At 37.6% G+C, this 22,116-nt stretch overlaps 1 protein-coding gene across 4 annotated transcripts; it reads right to left on the reverse strand.

Annotated features, from left to right (window-relative positions):
* bcat2 (branched chain amino-acid transaminase 2, mitochondrial) lies at positions 1-22,115 on the reverse strand. 4 transcript variants are annotated; one of them, XM_067415413.1, is made up of 18 exons: positions 21,686-22,109; positions 21,562-21,600; positions 21,359-21,462; positions 17,843-17,909; positions 17,581-17,672; positions 17,379-17,483; positions 17,237-17,304; positions 16,970-17,066; positions 13,432-13,506; positions 12,766-12,966; positions 9,851-9,961; positions 9,578-9,697; positions 8,282-8,445; positions 6,793-6,935; positions 4,951-5,036; positions 1,577-1,717; positions 1,390-1,464; positions 1-1,302 (listed from the first exon to the last, which is right to left on the reverse strand). In XM_067415413.1, exons 1-18 carry the CDS (start codon positions 21,771-21,773, stop codon positions 1,261-1,263), a joined length of 1,818 nt encoding a protein of 605 aa, XP_067271514.1. In that variant the 5' UTR covers positions 21,774-22,109; the 3' UTR covers positions 1-1,260. The 4 variants fall into 4 exon arrangements, with proteins under 4 accessions (XP_067271514.1, XP_067271494.1, XP_067271497.1 ...); XM_067415393.1 differs by lacking the exons at positions 16,970-17,066; positions 17,237-17,304; positions 17,379-17,483; ... (3 more) ...; positions 21,562-21,600; positions 21,686-22,109 and adding an exon at positions 14,983-15,165; XM_067415396.1 differs by lacking the exons at positions 16,970-17,066; positions 17,237-17,304; positions 17,379-17,483; ... (3 more) ...; positions 21,562-21,600; positions 21,686-22,109 and adding an exon at positions 14,796-14,814.
* Position 22,116: the final 1 nt, after the last annotated feature.

Below are 22,116 nucleotides of genomic sequence, written 5' to 3' on the forward strand. Positions count from 1 at the left end.
TTTGGACGCAAATTTAGTTTATTTGTAAAAATACAGTAACAGAACAAGTAAAGACATCTACCCCGAAAACCACCAAAACAAACCAATCATGAACACAGCAGCAGCCCCCTCAGCACAGTAATGACAAATGTGAACTAGAACTCAAAGAGAAAGTAACAGCCAACTCCATCAGGCACTTAGAAGAGAGATGTGGAGTGCACAGATTAAAATACAAGTTTAAAATGAAGAAATAAAGAGAAAGAAATAAGGGGCTTCACAAAAAAAAAGAAAAAAAAAAGTGTATTCTAGCCATATAAACACTAAAATAACCAGAAATAAGTTAAAACCGATACATTCTACATGTTCAGCGAACATTACATATTTCACACACACTTACATACAAGTCACATTGTAGTTCCAGATATCATATAGACAACAAACAGCCTAGTGTTGATCACCTATGATTATCACATCAACATTTTTCTAGTGGTCTCTAGAGCTGTTAATGTCTGGGCCATCCTGAAGCCCTTTGTGCGTGCATAAGTTCAGCTCGATTTTAAATCATCAAAATCTGGTAATAATATATTGTCCTTGACGTACCACCCTTCTCTAGACAGACATATACAATAATTTACACTTTGTTTACATTGTGGAAATAAAACTTCCAATGTAGGGTATTTTAAAAGAAAATGGAACGGTTTAAATTAAAGCAAAATTAATAAATGCATGATGGTCTGTATTTCTCTTACATTAAACTAAATACAAGCGGCTTGGTGAATGAACATTGCATTAAAATCAATATGTGCTGAAGTCTGATCCTTCTCAACTGCCTGATTTCTTATCACCATTCCCTCAATATAAAACTGAAATGTTAATACAGTTAAAAGTTGTAAATACATTAAAAACAAAATGTGTTCAGCTATTTAAGGAGACAAAAAGGAAACAGCAAAAGCATAACTGATTGGGGAAAAACAACCTTTAAAAGACAGGATCAGCAACTACTGCAAGGAGAAAATATTTACTTGTGCCTTTGTACTTAGTTTTATATGGCTTATGATGCATGTGCTTGACAAGCTTAAGGACGATTTCTAGTGCTACACATTGTGCTGTATGTATCTCTTAGCAAGCAGGATGTAAAGTCATCTGGAAAAAAACTGCATATCTAATAGGTGGTTTTCCATTTAGAAAGGTTGTTACTGTGTAGAATAACACCCACCAATTTAATCCACACACAAACACGTGAGATGAGAGGTTTTAGACATGAAGCCTGCATGAGATCGGTTAGACGACCAGCGGTGCCCAGTCCCTTGTAGTGCGTCCATACTGAGCACGGAGAAACAGATCAGAGGTTTTAAAAATTATGAACTTATTAGGAATTCAAGAGTAATTCCAAAAGTAACAAGATTATACCTGGATATCAGTGAGCTCCTTATGGAATTTCTTGGCAAGGTCTGGACCGTTTTTCATTGTAGGAATTTGGTAGGTCTAAAAGATAAAAAAGAAAGTTTTCCTTAAATGTAGTAATATTTATTAAGCTGTAAATATGCTTTCAATGGACATTTGCATTAGAGAACTGAAGTGTGCATTTTCTAGTTACCTTTCCTCTGTAGAGCAGACTGCCAACTGGACACACCACACACGCAGTGCCAGAACCGAACACCTCCAGAACCCGTCCATCATCTAAAGCACCTATCAGCTCCTTCATTAATACTTGACGTTCTGTGACTTTAAAGTCCCCCTAAAAACAAAAAATACATTGATACAGGCATGGCAACAGACACCTTGGTACTTGATATATAACATTGTCAGAGCATCTCCAAAACTGCAGCTCTTGTGGGATGTTCCCATTCCGCAGTAATCAGTATATACTAAAAGAGCTCCAAGGAAGGAACAGTAGTGAACCGGCAACAGTCATCATGGTCGGCCAAGGCTCATTGATACACGTGGGAAGCAAAAGCTGGCCTGTGTGACGAGCAGACAAGCTACTGTAGCTCAAATTGCTCAAGAAGTTAATGCTGGTTCTGATAGAAAGGTGTCAGAATACAGTGCATCGCAGTTTGTTGTGTATGGGGCTGCATAGCTGCAGACCAGTCAAAGTACCCATGCTAACCTACCCTGATTGGTTATACTCAATTCTAGTCAGAATATGAGTCTGATTCTGCTCCATTGGGCTGTGATTATGGGGCGTGTTTCAACCGAACCAGGAAAGACCTCAATTGGATAGACCTACAACCAATCAGAGCAACGGAGCGATGCATAATGTTTGTTGTCAAATGTCGTTTGTCATGACAATGTAGTTGTCAACTAAACACGAGGATCATTTCTGAGAGAAATAGTGAAGGTGAATGCATATACAAACAAGCTCTCTGTTTAGGATTAGAACAAATTCAATCCAAACGCCTTTGATGACGTGATGATTACGTTACTGTTGATCATCTGTCCGTCATCGTCTAAAGCCCACCCTGATGATTTTTATTGGTCCGAACAGTTTCTGTTTGAGCATAATTAGTCCTTTATGGATCAAGTCCAGGGGTGCTTCCCAATTCTTATTTGTGCATCCTCATTTCCTTTCCTTGCTCCTTAACTCCACCCCTTCAGGATGCGAGGAAGACGCGAGGAAGGAGGAATTGAATCTAGTGAAATTATATATCCTCGCTCCCTTTAACGTCACTTCAAAGCGGCGTCAGTTAATGATGACAGCACCGCTGGATTTAGTGGAGATTCTTGAACATTAGAGATAACTTCATATATTGTGAGCTTCAGCCTCAACAAAATACCACATTTGTCCATATTTGAATTAATATTACCAGTTATTATTAACAATGAATTCCAGTTTTTTATTTGTTGTATAGTATTTGTTTCTTTTTGTTTGTCTATTTGTTTCTTTAATTTTCTTGTGCTTTGATATAATTCTGCAACTGTCAGGTGGTTATTTGACAAACATTTGTGTCTTGTACATGTAAACATAATAATAATGATTAATAAACTGGGGCACGATGTGAAGGGGGAGGAGAGTTAATGCTTGCGTCATGCTTAGTCGATAAAACACTTCCGCAAAGGATACGCCAGTGTATCCTAGCTTATGACTCCTCAGGAAGCTCCTCACTCCTCCATCCTCGCCTCCTCACGGTGCAATTAGAGCATTTTAATATCTCCTACAAGATGGCTGAACTCCATCGGTTTCCGGGTCATTGGATGGAGGACGGAGGAGCGAGGAAACGAGGAGGGATATTGAGAAGCACCCCAGACCGAACTGCCCAAGCTCAAATGTTGTGGGCGGGGCTGATTTCGGCTGCCATCCAGGCTGACACCTGTCCACCGCCAACAGTGGGCACATAAGCATCAGAACTGGACCAGGGAGCAATGGAAGAAGGTAGCCTGGTCTGATGAATCACGTTTTCTTTTACATCATGTGGATGGCTGGGTGTGTCGCTTACCTGGGGAACACATGGCGCCAGGATGCACTATGGGAAGAGGAGGCATTGTGATGCTTTGGGCAATGTTCTGCTGGGAAACTTTGGATCCTGCCATCCACATGGATGTTACTTTGACACACACCACCTACCTAAACATTGTTGCAGACCATGTACACCCTTTCATGGAAACGGTATTCCCTGGTGACTGTGGCCTCTTTCAGCAGGATAATGCGCCCTGCCACAAAGCAAAAATTGTCCAGGAATGGTTTGAGGAGCATAACAATGAGTTTTTGCGGTGTTGACGTGTCCTCCAAATTTCCCAGACCGAGGATCTGTGGCATGTGCTGAAAAAACAAATCCGATCCATGGAGGCTAAAGTTTTTTAGCTTTTAGTATGACAACATCAGCCTTAAAGTTATGAATAAGCTGGTGTGTTCAAAAAAAAAAAAATGACAAAGAGCATTTAGGATATATAAGCATTCAAAATTTACGGTCTCTCACTTCCGCTAAAATGAATCACAGATTTTGATGACATCATTGTAGACTTCACCTTCTCATCAAATCTTCTGTCCAATCAAATGTTCTCTAGAATCTAAAGCGCGCCCCCTACACTGCTGTTGGAGCTGGGGCTCAAATCGCTCAGTTGTTTACACATTTACTAATTTCTACATGGTGAAAAGCACATAGCACACTATATATACACAATAGGAAACGATTCAGTGTAAATATGTTTTCAGTTTAGGCGAATGAAGTCTGGTTTCACTTCACCGCAGCAGCACACACACAGTCTAGAGACCAGAGCCGTTGATTAGAGTCACAGCGTGGAACATATGCGCGAGTCGGCACAGACAACAAACATATCGGACCTATCTGAATTCTGCACAGAATCAATGCTGCATTTCAAGCTGATATGGAGGAGATTATAAGGATAAACGAGGAAACTGGCTTTACCTTTACCAAAAAGAAAGGCTCTAGTCAGACCTTTAAAGGATCTGCTGTTAACATCAGAAAATTTCAGAGAATAAAAAGACACATCAATAATGTATAAAGTCTACTCTAACAGTTTAATTTCTAAATGTTTCTCTAATTTCTTGTTGTATACATACTTTCCAGAACTGAATATTTTTGCTTTGCATCGTTCTAGTGAGTTGTCGTCACTATAGCCCCATATATCCCGCTCTCTGGGGTTGTAAGGCAAGAACGTAAACTGTGTACATACATTTATTGTGAAATTTGCTTATACAAGTAATTTTTAATTGAAAATGTTCTTCAGGTTTATACATCCAATATGAAGTAAAGCCAATTTCAGTTGGGAAACAATATGTTGTATTTATAAATTTTACACTTACTATTTATCTAACAGTTAAAATATTTTTTCTTAGATTAAAAATAGATGGATTTTAGGAAGGGGGTCCCTCATAAAGGTTCATCATATTTGATTCCTTGTCATCATAAAGTTTGAAAACCCCTGCCTTAAGGGGTCTATGCCTCGACGGGTCAGGGATGTTTTGCCAGCAAAAGGGGGACCAACACAATATTAGGAAGGTGGTCTCACCCATTCTCTGGCAAGGTCCAATAGCGACTGCCTGGTGACTCCTGGAAGAATGACTCCATCAAGTGGTGGGGTGACGAGCTCCTTCTCTACAAAGACACACAAACGCATTGATGCAGAAATGCATTAATATTTATCGCCAGAAGGGGGAGACAAGCATCATCATTCCACAGGGAATACTGAACTATCAACTAAATGAACATCTTCACAAAAAATACAGCGGAGTTATTTCATGAGAAACTATATCCCACAATGCAATGCACCTGACTTGACCTGGCTATTCTGAGTGAGAAATTAACCTTAAGCAATATCCATTTACTTTAACAGGCTTTTTTGTCTCAAAAAATTCTATTTGATAAATGAATTTGGCTTTTCCATTCCTTCATGATTATCGATTAAAGATAGAAAAAAAAAAAAACCTAACAGATTAAAAAAAGAACAACTTCTAGCCAAATAAATATAGGAGCACAACTTATGATGTTATCAAAATTATAGAAGAACTCAAATCCCTGATAGGAACTGCAGGAACCCTGTAAGGAATTCTCTCTCACACGTTGAGTTTTCATGTTTTTTGTGGGCATATTTTTATATGATTTTTAAACTGTACAAACTGTATATGCCATCCCCTAACCCTACAATCGCATAAAACTTGCTGCATTGATACATTTTCAAAAAAAACATCATAAGATGGTTTCCTCATGGGGACCGAAAATGTCCCATCATGTAAGATATACCTGGAGAATTTAAAAATACAACTTTCAACAGACATCCATTACTTTTCAATTCATTCTTCATCAAGAAAGATTCTAAATCAAGACACTTCAGATGCAAAATGACTTGTTTTCTGTCAAAATGAAGTGAGTTTATAATCAAAACGAGAACAAATAGCTGCCAAGTTTTTTCATAACTTATTGACACATTTGTTTTGTTCTAAAGGTGCACTATGCAACTTTCCGTCCACTGGAGGGTGCCTATTCAAAACAAATGCGTAGTTTGATGACGCAAAGTGTGAGCGCAGCATCTTGGGACATGTGGTCTTCACATCACAGCCGATGGAAAATAGGACTCAGGCAGAAATCACATTCATGCATGCGGTTATTAGCGTTACTGTAGTATGAAGCAGAACAGAATCGAGTGTTGTGGAGCGGAGCACGGCCGCTGGAGCGATTGTTATACAAATACCACCTCACGAAAACCGAGACTTTTATTATGACGGGACGGAACACAATCGCCGGGCGCCTGCACTGATCTGCTCTTCCGGTTATGATTATGAGGTAATGCAGCTCTGTGTATCATATTAGATACATTTAAGTGTGTTGAAAATGTTATGACATTACTCTGTGCGTTAACCAAATAAAACACGACACGAGGGTAACGCAGATATGAAGCAATTGACAGGCGACTTCCTCAGACGCTATGCTGAAACGTCCCGGTCCTTAGTTAAAATAGCAATTCTCTCACAATTTACAAAGAGTTGGAAACATTTGAGATATTTGTAAGTACTCAACTGAACAAAATATATAACACTGGCCTGGTGGTTTTTGGATATTTTACTGCAAAAATACTACACAGTGCACCTTTAAGCATAAACTCACTTCAGTATGATACATTTTTCAAGATTTTATTTAAGATTTCACTTCAGATTTCTCAACAAAATGTATCTTGATATAAGGAGGTTTAGATTATTGTAATGGAAAAGAGGACAAAAATACTGAAGACGATATACATTTTTTGCAATGCATGCAACATATAATTCCTTAACTCTCTGCTCTGATTTAAGACCTTTTTAAGGCCTTCATTTGTGTGAATTAAGACATGCAGAAACCCTGTAGAAGCTGCTCTCACCTCCTTTCTCTGTGGTCCAGTAGATGAAGAGATTCATGGTTCCGACCTCAGTGATCTCCTCATTCTCTCCGTACAGCCAGAGGACCTGCTGGCAGCCCTGCCTGGCTGCCTCGCTCTGAACAGCGATTGTTGGCCCGTAGTTACTGTTAAAACAAAGCCACAATTGCAGAGCTACGTTCAAATCAAACATTTGAATGGAAGAAGTATACAAAAAGTGAAAACACTGTGATTCTAAACAGACATACACGGTCTACACATTATCTGAACACTACAGGACAGCAGCAGAAGCTTTGCTGAAGTGGGCCTTAAATGCTTAATGGAGCAGTAAGACAAGGGCCCATAAGAGAGGCGAGTAGCGAAAATTACAGCACATAAACAGAAGCCAGAGCTGCATTAGTGCGAAGGGTCGGCAGAGCACATGACTGGCCTAATGCAGCCTGTCCAAGGCTCAACTTCTCCGAATAACCTAAATGTGAAAATCTCCTCCCAAGATTAGAGAATTAATCATTCAAAGGGCAATGGAGTGTGAAATAACCTCCAGTAGAAGTGTAAGTGCTCTTCTGCCATTCATGATCTCACCATTAAAACAAGAAAATGCATCAATATCCTGCAACAAGAAACTGGATAAAAGTTTAATGCAGATGAGTAACATTTGAAATGCTTTAGCTTTTTACTTATATGAAAAATACCAACCAGACAAAATGGTTCCAAAGTGTTCTTAAAAGAACTGTATGTAAGAAATGTATTTCAATTAATCATAAAATGGTCCTGATATGTCACTAGACATTAAGAAATCATGTTAATTTCATATATTTATATCACTGACAACAGTAGTCCGGCCAGGATATTGTCATTTAAAAGTTATTGTTAAAACCCTCAACTGATAGATGTTGACCTGTTGTGTTTTGGCCTGAAGCTCCACCCTCCACCTTATCTACCAATCACGAAGTCAGTAGTGTTTGGGCATCCGGGTTGGCAGATCTGCTCAAATTACCACAGCTGCAGATCTACAAATGTTCCTGCTGATCCTGCAGCCTATCTGGCAACCTCGAGTCAGGGGGGAGGGGGAGAGGGAGAGGGGATAGTGATTGCAGTACCAGTTTTGGCCACAATCTTACATACACTTCCTTTGACATAAAGGTCCCACTTGTTACCTTAACCATATCCCACCTCAATAACACCAAGTGTTTTGCTGTACAACATGAACATAAGTACATTGTACAAACATATTTTTAACGCAAGTAAAAAGTTGTTAAAGACACCTAATATAAAGTGACCAAAAATAAATATTTCAGTGACATTCTTAAATTAGCAGGGTTAACAAGGCAAATGTAATTTATTAACACCACAAACATATTCACAAGGACACGAAAAATACAAATTGGACTTTGAGATGTTCTTTTCTTTTTTTCCCCTATTATCAATTAAAAATATTTCTATTTTATTCACTGTTGTACAAGTCTTGTACCAGGTCTTTGTAAAAACTCACCCTCCCATCTTGTATTCTCCAACGCCGCCCCTCCAGGCCCGAACGTATCGAGGATCTGCCAGCAAAGACACTGGACTAAAGCCTCCAGTGGCAAAATAAGGTCCAACGGGTCCAATAATGACAAAGAGCAAAGCGTGACCTGCTCTTGACACACCTAGAGAAGGCTGAGTTAAAGAAGGATGTTCACAATTAAAGATGATGGTACCAAAATCATTCAACATATTACACTCACTGGCATCTTTAGCAAGTACACACTTTGCTAGTACCAGGTTGGGACCCACTTTGCCTTCAGAACTGCCTTATTTATTGAGGCATAGATTCAACAAAGTGCTGAAAACATTACACATACATGATGGAATTCTCCCGTTCCACCACATCCCAAAAGTGCTCTGTTGGATTAAGATCTGGTGACTGTGTGGAGGCCATTTGAGTATAGTGAACTCATTGTCATGTTCAAGAAACCAATTTGAGTTAATTTGGGCTGTTACATAGCACATTATCTTGTTAAAAGTAGCCATCAGAAGATGGGCACACTGTGGTCATAAATCAGTAACAGTCAGTAACAGTGCTCAGGTAGGCTGTGGCATTTAATAGGATGAAAGTGTGCCAAAAAATATCTTCCACACTATTACACCACCAGCAGCAGTCTGAACCGTTGACACAAAGAAGGATGGATCCATGCTTTCATGTTGTTTAGGCTCAATTCTGACCCTTACATCTGAATGTAGCAGCAGAAATCAAGCAAAAATCAAGACACATCAGAACAGGCATTGCTTTTCCACTTTTCTATTGTCCAATTTTGGTGAGATGGTGTGAATTGTAGCCTCAGTTTCCAGTTCTTAACTGACTGGAGCTGCTGTAGCTCATCTCCTTTAAAGTTAGATGTGTTGTGAATTCAGAGATGCTCTACAGCAGACCTTGGTTGTAATGAGTGGTTATTTGAGTTATTGTTGCCTTTCTATCTGACCTTTGGCATCAACAAGGCAATTTTCTGCCCATTGAACTAGAGCTCATTGGATATTTTCTTTTTTTCTGATCATTCTCTGTAAACCCTAAAGATGGCTGTGTGTGAAAGTCCCAGTAGATCAGCAGTTTCTTAAATTTTCAGACCACCCCGCCTGGGGCCAACAATAACGCCACATTCAAAGTCACTTAAATTACCTTTCTTCCACATTCTGACCGTGTTTACATGCTTAAATGCATTGAGGCACTGCCATATATATGATTGGCTGATTAACAGGTGTACATAATAAAGTGGCCAGTAAGTGTATATTTATAATATTTAAAGTTTCTTACTTCAGTTCCTATAAATGTTGGTCTGATGTACAGGCTGGCGTCTGTGGAGTAAGGAACCCATTCTTGATCAATCTCAACCAGCTTATTGATACACTTCACCAGTTCGACCTTATCAAACAACTAGAAGAGACAGACAGGGAGAATATGTTGATGGCGATGGAAGAAGTTACAGTCCACAGATTGGCTCATATGAAATGTGATAAAATTAAAGAGCATCAGTCAATAAATTGAAGTGGCTCTGTAAGTGCTTAATAGGATAAAATGAAGACTAACAGGTAGGCAGCTCCTTTCAGTGCTCCGGTACATGCGCTCCATATTCAACATAGGTCTGAAGAGACGGATGTGGTTATCTACTCCCCGGAATGCCTTCATGCCCTCAAATAGCTGAGAATGAAATGGGAGAAAAGAAAAGATCAGGCAAAAAAAGGTAACCTGAAGAAAAGAAAAACACACAGTAATGTTGGAAATTATGGTTCACCCCAGTTCAAATGGCAACTAATAATAAATAGTAAATAGTAATAGTTTGAAATAACAAGGATTTTGTTCGTGTTTTTAAAGACTTATGTGCTCACCAAGGCTGAATTAATTTAGTTAAAAAAAAATATTTTAAAATGTAACTTATTCCTGTGATGGTAAAGCTGAGTTTTCAGCATCATTACTCCAGTCTTCAGTGTCATATGATCCTTCACAAATCATTCTAATATGATGATTTGCTGCCAATTATCATCAAATATTATTAGTGCTCAATTATGAATAATAGTTCTAATTATTAATGCTGTAAAGATTTTTTTATCAGGAATCTTTCGATTAATAGAATTAATTTATTGAACCTATCTGAAAATGTAAAGTGTTTTATATTTATATTTATAACATATGATACAGTTAAACATCAGTATTATACAGATTTTCAGTACTGCAGTAATTTGCAGTATTGTATCCGTTATAAACCGGAAGTAACTGCAGTCACACTAACGAAAACGGGCAGAAATATTTGTGTGCTGTTGAGGTAATTACAGGAGTTGTATTCATGAATATATATCTTGTAAATATATAATATTAATATATTATAATAATATATATTAGGGGTGACCCTGAATAGTCGAAGATTCGATGCATCGCTATACGGAGCCTGATTCGACCACGATCTCACGGTCGAATCTTCGCGGGTGTTATGAAACAAGGAGCTCGGGGCTGAGCTTTGCGTACGTCTTCACCCTCTTTAGGCACAATCGGCTTAAGAACGTGCATGTAAATGCACTCAAAGTGTTCTTTTCCTCTCTAGGCAGGTATATTTTTAGGTTTATTTATCAAAATGTTCTTTTATATATTTGTGTGATGTTCTGTAATTTGATCGCGGCTTTAACATGTTATGAGAAAACGGTTTATGAATGTTTATCCACCACATTACCTTTTAGGCTATATATGACCTAAATAAGAAAGCCATTGTCATTTTTTCTGTCAGTTGGCAGGCAGTTTTGGTCGCTTAATTAAAAGTTGTTGCTGTGTGCTGTGTGTAAAGGAAAATAAAAATAGTTTTACCCTTCTGCTGACAGTGTCGTGCCCCTCCCGACCCATTCACACGCACAGATGATTCGACTATCAGTCGACCATAGAGAGAGTCGACAATTCTGATTCGATTGTCTAAATCCTAAGTCGAGGACAGCCCTAATATATATATATATATATATATATAATCATAACATAAAAAGGAAAGGAAAGCTGGGCATACACCGAGCGATTTCTATGTGATTTCAGCAAGATTACCTACTCACACTGTACGAGTAGATCGCATGCGATGTAAAGCCAAAGCTCACGATTTATGTGCTCATACTGTGCGGTCCGACCGTCGAGCGCGACTTGTCTGCTCACACTGTACGGGCGAAAAATGCTCAATAAAACCCCTGTGGTGACGACAGACCATGGTGTACTATAGAGAGATAGCTTATCAAATGCATCAGCTATTGAAAATTATTATTATTAGCCTTAGCCTACTTTTATTATTAAATTGAAATTACATTAATTTGCACCCCCCCCCCCCCCCCAACAATTTCATAATGCATAATCGACACACTGCATAACATAATAGATTACTCCTCACTATTTAAAAACATTTAGAAGAAAGAAAAAAAAAAAGAGCAACATGATTGTGTCAAATGCTGGAAACGGTTCCCACTTCTCATCATAATACGATTAAGTAGGAAGCTAAAAGAAGCTAAAAAAATAAAAATAAAAAAATAAGTGTGAAAGTAAAACAAGTAGCCCTAAATTAATGATCAACTAGCTAAATGAATAAGAGGCACTGGATATGCTGGATGAAATGAAAAGAGGGAGATCATTCTAAACCACCGTGTGTAGCATATAACACCTCACGACAAACGACGCACGATAAACCTGAAAATCGGAACGACCCAAAAAAAAAAAAAAAATCTGAGTCGCACGAATCAGAATTCGTCTCGAAATTGGATGAAAAGTGCAGTGTATGACCAGCTTAAGAGGCCAAAATAAGGGACCGTAGATTTCATCTTAAAAGTGTACATACGTACAAAAGCTAGATTTTGCGTATGCACAAAAAACGATTTGGCGTACGCACAGGCTAACAGTTAGCCTGAGGTTCATCATGAGTTACTGGACAGACCAATTGCTATTTTTTTTTTAATATTTAGCCCTATATCTGGAGATCCTCATGTATTTGTCAAACGGTGGACCAAAGCTTTCCAACGCATGTTCTCGAGACTCCGCCGAAATGGCAACAAAGCCGCTAAAACTCAATAAAACGCAAATGAGCTTCTTTACAACTTACTGTGAAATTGAATTCTTTATATTTGCTATCAGTATTCTCCACACTTCAAAATCCTTATATGTTTATTGAACCATGCGTGGACCTATGTAAAATACGGGACAAGACGTGTTTGATACTGGACATTTTGCTTGTAAATACGGAACGATTCCGTATTTCGCGGGTGAGTGGCAACTCTAGTTGCAGCAAGGGAAATGCTAATATTCAAGCATTTAGGTGATGGTTTAGATTTTTTCCATGGTTTGTGTTGTATAGGTATGGGATAATATTTTTTTCTCCCCTCCGATCTAGCGTTCTGGGCCATTATCGGCACGATACCGATTAAGTGGATTGGATCGGGACATCCCTATTATATACACATATATAGATGTCAAGACACGCACTCCTTTACCTCAATGGAGTAATGGAGGGCTGAGGAAGCAGGGTGAAGGGACAGATTCTGGAAGGGCTTGATCTGAGGTGCCTCCCATCCTCCTGCAGCAGACCAACTGATGGTCAGCATGTGGTCTGAAAACTGCTTGCCAAACACAAGGGTTGAAGGGTCCGGCTTTGGCTTCAGTACAGGGTTCTTCTCTATGGTAAGATCTGCAGCCTGACACAAACAAACAGGAGAGAAAGACAGAAAAAGAGGGAGAGAAAACGAAAAGACAGAGAGGGGCAGGGGAGTAAAGCGGGCACGTGGAGAGGTGTTTATTCATTATCATTGATTGCACATGCATTAATTAATCTGGATTCATCATGCAAGTCAAGCTCTTATGGAAATTGAATTCAATTAAATTGCCATGAGAAGAAGGGAAGGGGTTGTTGGAGGAAAGAAAGCGTGCAAGAAGGCAAAGGCACAAAGAAGAGACATCAGATCCCAAAAGGTGACACCGTGGCTTGCTTAAACTTCAGAAACTGCAACCTTAAGATGAGCCGTAAAACTTTACAGATCTGCATTGTCCCCAAAAACGTGATGTGAGGTAAATCTGAAACTACTGCACAAATTCACAAGACCTGAAACAGGCTCTCAATTAAAGGTGGTTGTGAGCCTTGCTTGACAGGTTTGTTTTAATACCTTGAAGGAGGTACTGACGAACCGCAACGGCCCACATGAAAGGGAGATTGGGTGAAGAAAGCGTCCATTTAGTGCCTTAAAACACAGAAACAGAATGTGACTTCAACCATTTCCTTTCATGTGTTGTTCTTGACAGCTGCTGTTTAGCCCTCATGAGATGTGAAGGTTAAGTATGTACCAGCTTTTATATACCTGCATTTGTGTACAAGGAGACAGCTGTGTCACACAGTAACAGCGCTTTTAATAGCTAAAAACCCTGAGTGAATCAGCAAAGCAAACAAAAGTAGTGTATGTTAGCCTATTTTTAATAAACTAAAAGATACACACCAGTGAGCTCCTAATCTAATTCGTTTTCTTTGCATGTTATGTTTTATTAGGCATTTGTTTACATAAATAATGTAGCTCAATCTGTTGGGCGAACTGAACTCGTCTTAACCCTGTCACAATGTGGCAAAAAAAAAAAAACAATAAAACATTTTTTGGAAAGATTTTTGACCAATATACTATATATATTTCCATTGTCTTATGGAAAGATGTTTGACCAATAGCTGATGAAAAATGAATATATTGTAATTTGTAACTTGTATTTATTTGAATTATTAGCACACATAGCAAAAGTTTTTAGTATCTTTTACAACTTCACAACAATATTCCATGCTAGTATCTATTGGGACAGTAGTAGTGAACTATGATTTCTAATCTCCCTGGTTAAAATAGCAATTCACTCATATGTAATGTGTGACTATTAGTCAGAACCTTTTGGTTGAATATTAAAAATCTTAAATATTTAACTAAGGAATTAGTTTGTTTGTTCGTTGTTTAACGCTTTGCCAGCTAACTGTTACCCCGGAGATATTCATGGCGAGAAAGAGATTATTTTCTTAAAAGTCCTAATTAGTAAGTACTGGCACTTAAATGACAGAAATAGGTGGACTACACACTAGTTGGATATGAGTAGATAATCCATATGGATTTTATTTGCAAACTGTAACCAGTTTCTTGTCGGATAGTGACTAGTAGAAGAAGGAACTCAAGTGTCACGTGTACGTTAACTGTATTTTAGTAACTAAAAACACGACACTGCTGCTGTAATGAAAAAGTATATAATAAATAGAAAATAAAACCTCGTCGTATTGAAATACTACTAATAAAAAACGAGCTGACAACATAAGTTATTTTTTTTTATGAATTAACGTCGTTAAGTCGGCTTGCCGGAAATACGTGGAAAGCTCAAGCTGGAGTAATAGCAGAAGCGATTACCCGCGATTTGCAGGAATTTTAGATAACAGAAACTCAGTGATAACACAAAATATGTCGTTTTATTCTGAATAATAAAACAAATACTTAAAATGTGCATTCCGCACCTGCGATTACTGAAACTTGAGTGCTGTCGATTTGCAACGTCGATGATCTGCAGTTTGAAGCTGCTAATTTCAGATCTGTTAAATATACTCCAGATACATCGATTGTGTTTAGACAGAACCGTTAAATATTGACAGAAGGATTTGGAGATGTGGTGGCGGAGATAAGTGAAATGATCTTTGAACTCACCGTCCTGAGCGCTGCCATTGCTGCTGAGATGAATGGTAAACTAGTCCGAGTGGGAGCAACTGCCCCAGACCGACGGATCTCTGCGTTCCGGTTTGGACTCCTAGAGAAATAGCGGCAATCTGCTCGGGTTTTGAAACAGTAAAGCTTCATTTTTAAAAAATTTTGGTTTATTCTCATCATTTCAACACAAGACAGTGTGATATTTGAATCAAATGGCTTGTTTGAAATATCCTAAATGTTGTTATGTGTGCCTCTAGGATATAGCCTTCAAAAGTCAGATACGGAAAACTTTATTTTTCTGACTACTCATATGATGATCTTTTATAAAAAAATATTCATTATATCATGTATATATTATATCATTATATGCATTCTAAAAAAGGCATTATTATTATTATTACTACAAACAGTTCCTATCAATCAAAGGGTTAATAAACCCGCGGGTAGGAGTGGCGGAACTCTCACGTCTCATTGGATAGAAAAGAGTTGCAGTCAAATCAACGGGGTTAAACAAGGTCATGAGGGAAACATTCCGTTCATTCATTAGTTAGTATACGAGGCCTTGGTCCGATCCGGCTAATGACTGGCTTTTGGAAATTTGAAGAAATGTCTGTAATGTCAAAACCTTTAACTGATGATGTGATACAAATATAAGTAGGCTGTCTCTATTTTAAACAAGGGTCTGTGGTTTTAGATTTTACAGACTTCTGTAAAGACTTCTTTTTGCATATTTAATTGGTTTGGGATTTATTTTTTCTTTAAATGTAAATTTCTGTCAAAAACTTTCAAATGAATGATTTACCAGCTCTTTTATTGGCCATATATCAAAGCACTTTTGATATCAAAGCAATCATGTGAGTATAGACACATTATTTGTCTTACATTATCTCAGAATAAGCCATCCCAAAGACATTCTGCTATACTTTTAGTTAATATTGAACAAAATAATTTTACAGCAAATATGTGAAAAAAATATACTAATTGGTACAAAAAAAATATAGAAATAAAATGCATTAAACAAATAACAACCTATCAAGTGTCATTAATTAAGATTCCAGAAATCACAAACTACACAGTTCAAATCTGATTATTATGTGACAAAACTGGCAAACTGGTCTTTGCAAGCTCATTCAATGTACTGTAATTCACAGTTCAGGTCCCTTTTATATAATATTTAACTACTATAATACTGGCATTAATAAAAAAAAAAAGATAAAAAGAGGGGGGGGGGGGGGGGGGATTCAGCAGTTAGATTAATTACTTAAATTTTCCAAGGAACAATTACTGCACCATTTACCTGATCAAGAAAGTACACGGAAAGCAAGAGAAAAAACTATTTCTGAACTTCAGAAAACTTGCAATGATTAGTAAACAATAGTAAACAAACTAATTCAAATAAAAGTTGTGCAAATCATTTTTGTAAATGATTTGAAATGGTGAAATGAATAAATAAAAAAATCACAGTTATTTTAAGTGTCCCTGTTGCACATATTATATGAACTTATAATAGTAATAACAGTAAATTATACATAATTATATATAATTAAACCTAAACTAACATTTGTTGTTAATTAATTTTACCAATTTAATATTACTTATTTGTATAATTACACTGTAACAAAGGCACCTTAAAAAATGTAACAATCTCATATTTGAAAAGTCAAAATTGTTGCATTTAGAAGCAGCACTGTATCATAATCATCAAACAAGCTGTCTGAGAGGAGGAATGAAAAAACATATTATCATCACTTTCCATCATTGCTGAGTTATGGAACTTGACTTTTGAAGCCGTAGTTCAGTTCAGCCCCTCCACTTAGAAACAAATCTATCCCAGTACAGAAAGTAGCATCAGCTGCCAAGAAAAGGGCAGCTAATCCACTCTCAGCCTCCGTTCCCATCCGACCGATCAACTGTTGAGTAGAAAATTGTTACTATAACAATATCCACCGGCTTCTTCTATTGCTTATTTGCACTTATGAACACTTACCTGAGTATTTTCTCCCCCCTTAATTGTGGCCGAAGGGTTTTCAGTTTGGCCAGCAAGCTCCTCCCACAGAGATGTCATTATATTGCCTGGAGAAATGCTATAAAATAGTTTGAATTTAAAGCCGGGTAATATAACCATAATTAATAAACAATGTTTACAGATGGAAATGAAGTAGGATCAGATAAAATAAATAAATAACTTAGATATAAAGTAATTATAGAAAAATAAAGTAAGGAACAGCTTATGACGGGGTGATATGTCACTCACCAGTTCACTCTCACTTGATAGCGACTCTCATCCACAGCCATTGCTTTAGTCATGGCGGTGATCGCCCCCTTGTGGATATATGTAAGTGTTGCCATTAGTATCAAGATAGTCACGTGCATATGGCGCAAGAAGTGAAACTCACCTTGGTTGCCACATAGGGAACTGCGTCTTTTTGACCTATTGAGGCGACAAGACTGGACAAATTGATGATGTTTCCTTGTGTTTTGCGCAGGTAAGGCAGTGCATACTGCCACCAGAGGTAATAAAGGGGGGTTCAAAAATGAAACAAAAATCAGTAATTCTGCACAAGTAAAGAGACCACAGTGTTATTAACTTGACGTTACCTTGGAAGCAAGGAAGTAGCTGATGAGGTTCAGATTAAGCAGGTCTCTAAACTCCTCTGCAGTGCTTTCATCTGTGGGCTTGTGAGGGGGGTCTGATGTATCATTTAGTGATTTAAATTGAGATCAGAATTATTAGACTTTATTTTTAATCATTATGTTGAAATAAATTATGATTATTTTCAAAATAAATCCCAAAGTCCCTGTTTAAAATAAGGATCACAAAAAAAAACCTACAAAGAAGGCGAATAAAACTTTGACTTACGCCACCCAGCGTTGTTCACCAAACAGTCGATTTGTCCAAATCTCTCAATCGTCTCACTTATTAATCGCTTCAAGGTAAGATATGATAATACAAATAAACAATACATGCATTATAAATAAAACTACTTGGCTTTTAGAAAAAGAAATTATAATTATTGGCTGAAAACTGAAAAGTAACAAAAGAAAAGGGAAGAAAAAAGATAGAGAGGGTAAGATATTAATGATACATAAATTACAGTGTACATATTAAAATCATTCTACTTGCTTTCTTATTTACTGAAGATGTAATAAAATACATTTTAAATTGTTTTAAAAATATTTGTTGTCAGTAAACTTACTGGATATAAAATTGGCAAAGATTTATAAAAAAGCGAGCATTAATTTTAGTAGGGTCAGAATTTAAATATTCAAAAATGTCTTTAAAGATATGCATATACACTGATCAGACATAACATTATGACCTAATATTGTGTTGGTTCCCCTTTAGCTGCCAAAACAGCCCTGCCCCATTGAGGCATGGGCTCCACTAGACCCCTAAAGGTGTGCTGTGGTATCTGGCAAACAGATGATAGCAGCAGATTATTTAAGTTCTTTATGTTGCGAGTCGGGGCCTCCATGGATCGGACTGGTTTTTTAACCACAGATGCTTGACTGGATTGAGATCTGTGAAATTTGGAGGCCAAGTCAACACCTCAAACTTATTGTTGTGCTCCTCAAACCATTCCTGAACCATTTTTGCTTTGTGGCCGGGTGCATTATGAAAGAGGACACAGCCACCAGGGAATACTGTTTCCATAAAAGGGTATACATGGTCTGCATCAATTCTTAGGTAGGTGGTGTGTGTCAGAGTAACATCCACATGGATGGCAGGAGCCAAAGTTTCCCAGCAGAACATTGCCCAAAGCATCACACTGCCTCCTCTTCTCATAGTGCATCCTGGTGCCATATGTTCCCCAAGTAAGCGACGCACACACACCAGCCATCTACATGAAGAAAACATGATCCATCAGACCAGGCCACCTTCTTCCATTGCTTCGTGGTCCAGTTCTGATGCTTAAAATGCTTAAATGCCCACTGTTGGCACTTTCGGCGGTGGACAGGGGTCAGCATGAGCACCCCGACTGGTCTACGGCTGTGCACCCCATACGCAACAAACTGTGATGCACTGTGTGTTCTGACCTTTCTATCAGAACCAGTATTAACTTCTTGAGCAATCTAACCTACAGTAGCTCGTCTGTTTAATCCACCACACTGGCCAGCCTTTGCTCTCTACGTGCATCCATGCCACCCTGTCGCCGGTTCACCACTGTTCCTTCCTTGGACCACTTTTGATAGATACTGACCACTGCAGACCGTGAACACTCCACAAGAGCTGCAGCTTTGGGGATGCTCTGACCAAGTTGTCTAGCCATCACAATTTGGCCCTTATCAAACACGATCAAATCCTTTCACTTGCGCTTCTAACACATCAACTCTGAGGACAAAACGTTCACTTGCTGCCTAATATATCCCACCCACTAACAGGTAATGTGATGAAGAGATAATCAGTGTTATTCACTTCACCCGTCAGGTCATAATTTTATGCCTGATCAGCGTATTTTGCTGAATATCATCTTTAATAAATGTGTCAATATTTTTCCAAAGTTGTCCAGCATAGAAACATGACTAAATAAATAAGACAGTTTCTGTGTGAACTTAGCGAAATGAGAATTGTATCAATATCAGCTTTATATTTAGTCATGAAATGTTTGACGGTAAAATCTATTTTTTCTTTTGAAAGATGGGATAGTTCACCCAAAAAATTTAATTCTGTTATCATTTAGTCAGGCTCTAGTTTTTCCAAACCTGCATACATTTCTTTGTTCTGCTGAACACAAAGGAAGATATTTGGAAGAATGTTTGTAAACCAAGCAAATCTCGGCAGCCATTGACCTCCATAGTGGGAGAAAAATACTATGGTAGTCAATGGCTGTAGAGATCTGCTTAGTTACAAACATTCAAACAGGTTTGTAACAACTTGAGGGTAAATAAATTATGACAGCATTTACAGTTTTGGGTGAAATATCCATGGTCTAAATCTTTTTCCAATAAAAAAATAATAATTTAACCCTTTCATGCATAGTGGTCACTAAAGTGGACAGCTATTCAAAAATAATTTTCTTGCACATGCATCGGTTTTGATGGCATAGTTGCACATCAACCTCTACAGTTAACATTGCCACCAAGTGGCAAGCTGTTGTATATCTATTTCCCCCCCTCCAAAACAACATGGTCAATGACCAGTCAGAAATGTCAAGTTGCATCCATCCATTCCTTCTATCCTAGAAGAGTCTTCCAGGTCAAATAATTTAATTGTTGTAGCATCAAGCAAAATCTAATGAGTCATATTACAGTATTGTAATATAAAAGTATTCATATAAAAGTATTGATTTTAGATTTTGAGAAAATTCTGATGAATTATCTGTCCACTATAGTGGACATTATGCATCAATAGCTATATTTAAGCTACAATTAATATTATTACGGTCACTATTGTTTTTGAAAATACTTCATCTGCTTACTTCTCTCTATATAAATGTATGTCTATACTCTAAAGAGATGTATTTATGTTCTGAGAATGTAATTAGAAATGTAAATTGCATTAATATCAAAAAGATAATTTGATCACACAATGCTTTTGACTTTTAATGCATTACTCATTACATCACAAAGTAATTTAATTACATAATGCACGTTACTTATAATGCATTACTTATAAGATCAAAAAGTAATCTGTTTATGTAATGCATGTTGCTTGTGATGCATTACTTCTAACATCAAAAAGTAATCTGATTACATAATGCATGTTGGTTGTAATGCATTACTTTGCTCTTTACGTCAAAAAGTAATCTAATTACATAATGCATGTTACTTGTACAACATTGCTCATTTCAGATGAGATTAAAAAAACACCCGATTGCTAGGTTTTCTCTGAGGAGAACTATGGTAGAAATGTGTCTGTCTTGAACATAATCATAATTATCAGCCAATAAGGGTAAATCCACATACTCTGGTGCACTGGCGGAAGCATCTGCGTTAGGTTTCCACAGTTGTACCTTGACAGGTTTTAGAGATATCTGATTGAATCACATCATCATGTTCTGATGTCAAAGATGCGCAAATTTGAAATTGTATGAAGTTCAATTGCGTTTGCAATATTTCACATCTATATTTTTTGTATAGTTTTCATACAATTTTATTGACTGGCTTGTTAACTCTAGTGGACATCTGAAAATTTCTTTGTGTGTAAAAAAAAAAGTACAATAAAAACACGGGAAAAATCCTGACTGATGTTATCATAATTAATGCATGAAAGGGTTCAATAAAAGATTGTTGGAGATACAAAAATAATATTTTAAATAGGGATTTTCAAAAGGGATCTAACTTTATAATTTCTATCCCTTTTTAAAACATATTTTGCTCAGGAAAAGAAGTACAAGTATGAATGCAACCATACAACGCCTTTGCGTAAAGTTACCTTGATGTCATCCTCTTTTGTCACGTCACATGATATAAACATGCATGATCCCGGTCCTTCCTTATTCAGCACAGACTCAAGAGACTGGCCAGCTGGTAACTCAGCTGACAATTATAGGAGAAAGAAGGAAACGTTACTGAATTCATTGCTGTAATCAACCTTCTAGTCTTCAAAAAGAATATTTAATCAATCACATAACTTACTCTCTTGAGCGCAGAACACAACTTTGGACCCATTTTGCACTGCAGAGCAAATAGGACAATATTTTATTTAGTCTTTCTTTACTTTCGACTAATTCATGGAAAGATATATTATATAAATCCTTACCAAACACTTTAACGATGCCCCTTCCAATGCCTCTAGTGCCCCCAGTAACGATGACAACTTTGTTAACATAGCGCTGAACACAAGCCATGTTACTGTGTGTTATACGTCCACTTATGCGTACTAATGAAGGAAATGCAACAAAATGTCAAGTGTCTGCACACGACTGACTGAGCCTTGCTAAGTAAGCGGTTTCTAGTACACTAAAATCATCTGATAGAGAACGAGCACCCGACATGATCACGTGTATGTCAAATAGGGACGCTTCCTGGATCGTTGTTTCGAATCGTTTTTAGCGAACTCGATGAACCAGTTCACCAAGTCTGACTGAACCGTATGGATCCTATGCCTGCTTTCCCGTAAAAAAAAACCCTAGTGAATCGTTCCCCCCCCCCTCAAATGTTCAAATGAACCAATTCGGTTCTCCCCCCTAA

Source organism: Pseudorasbora parva, chromosome 2 (genome assembly GCF_024679245.1).
Source record: "Pseudorasbora parva isolate DD20220531a chromosome 2, ASM2467924v1, whole genome shotgun sequence".
Lineage (NCBI taxonomy): Eukaryota > Metazoa > Chordata > Actinopteri > Cypriniformes > Gobionidae > Pseudorasbora > Pseudorasbora parva.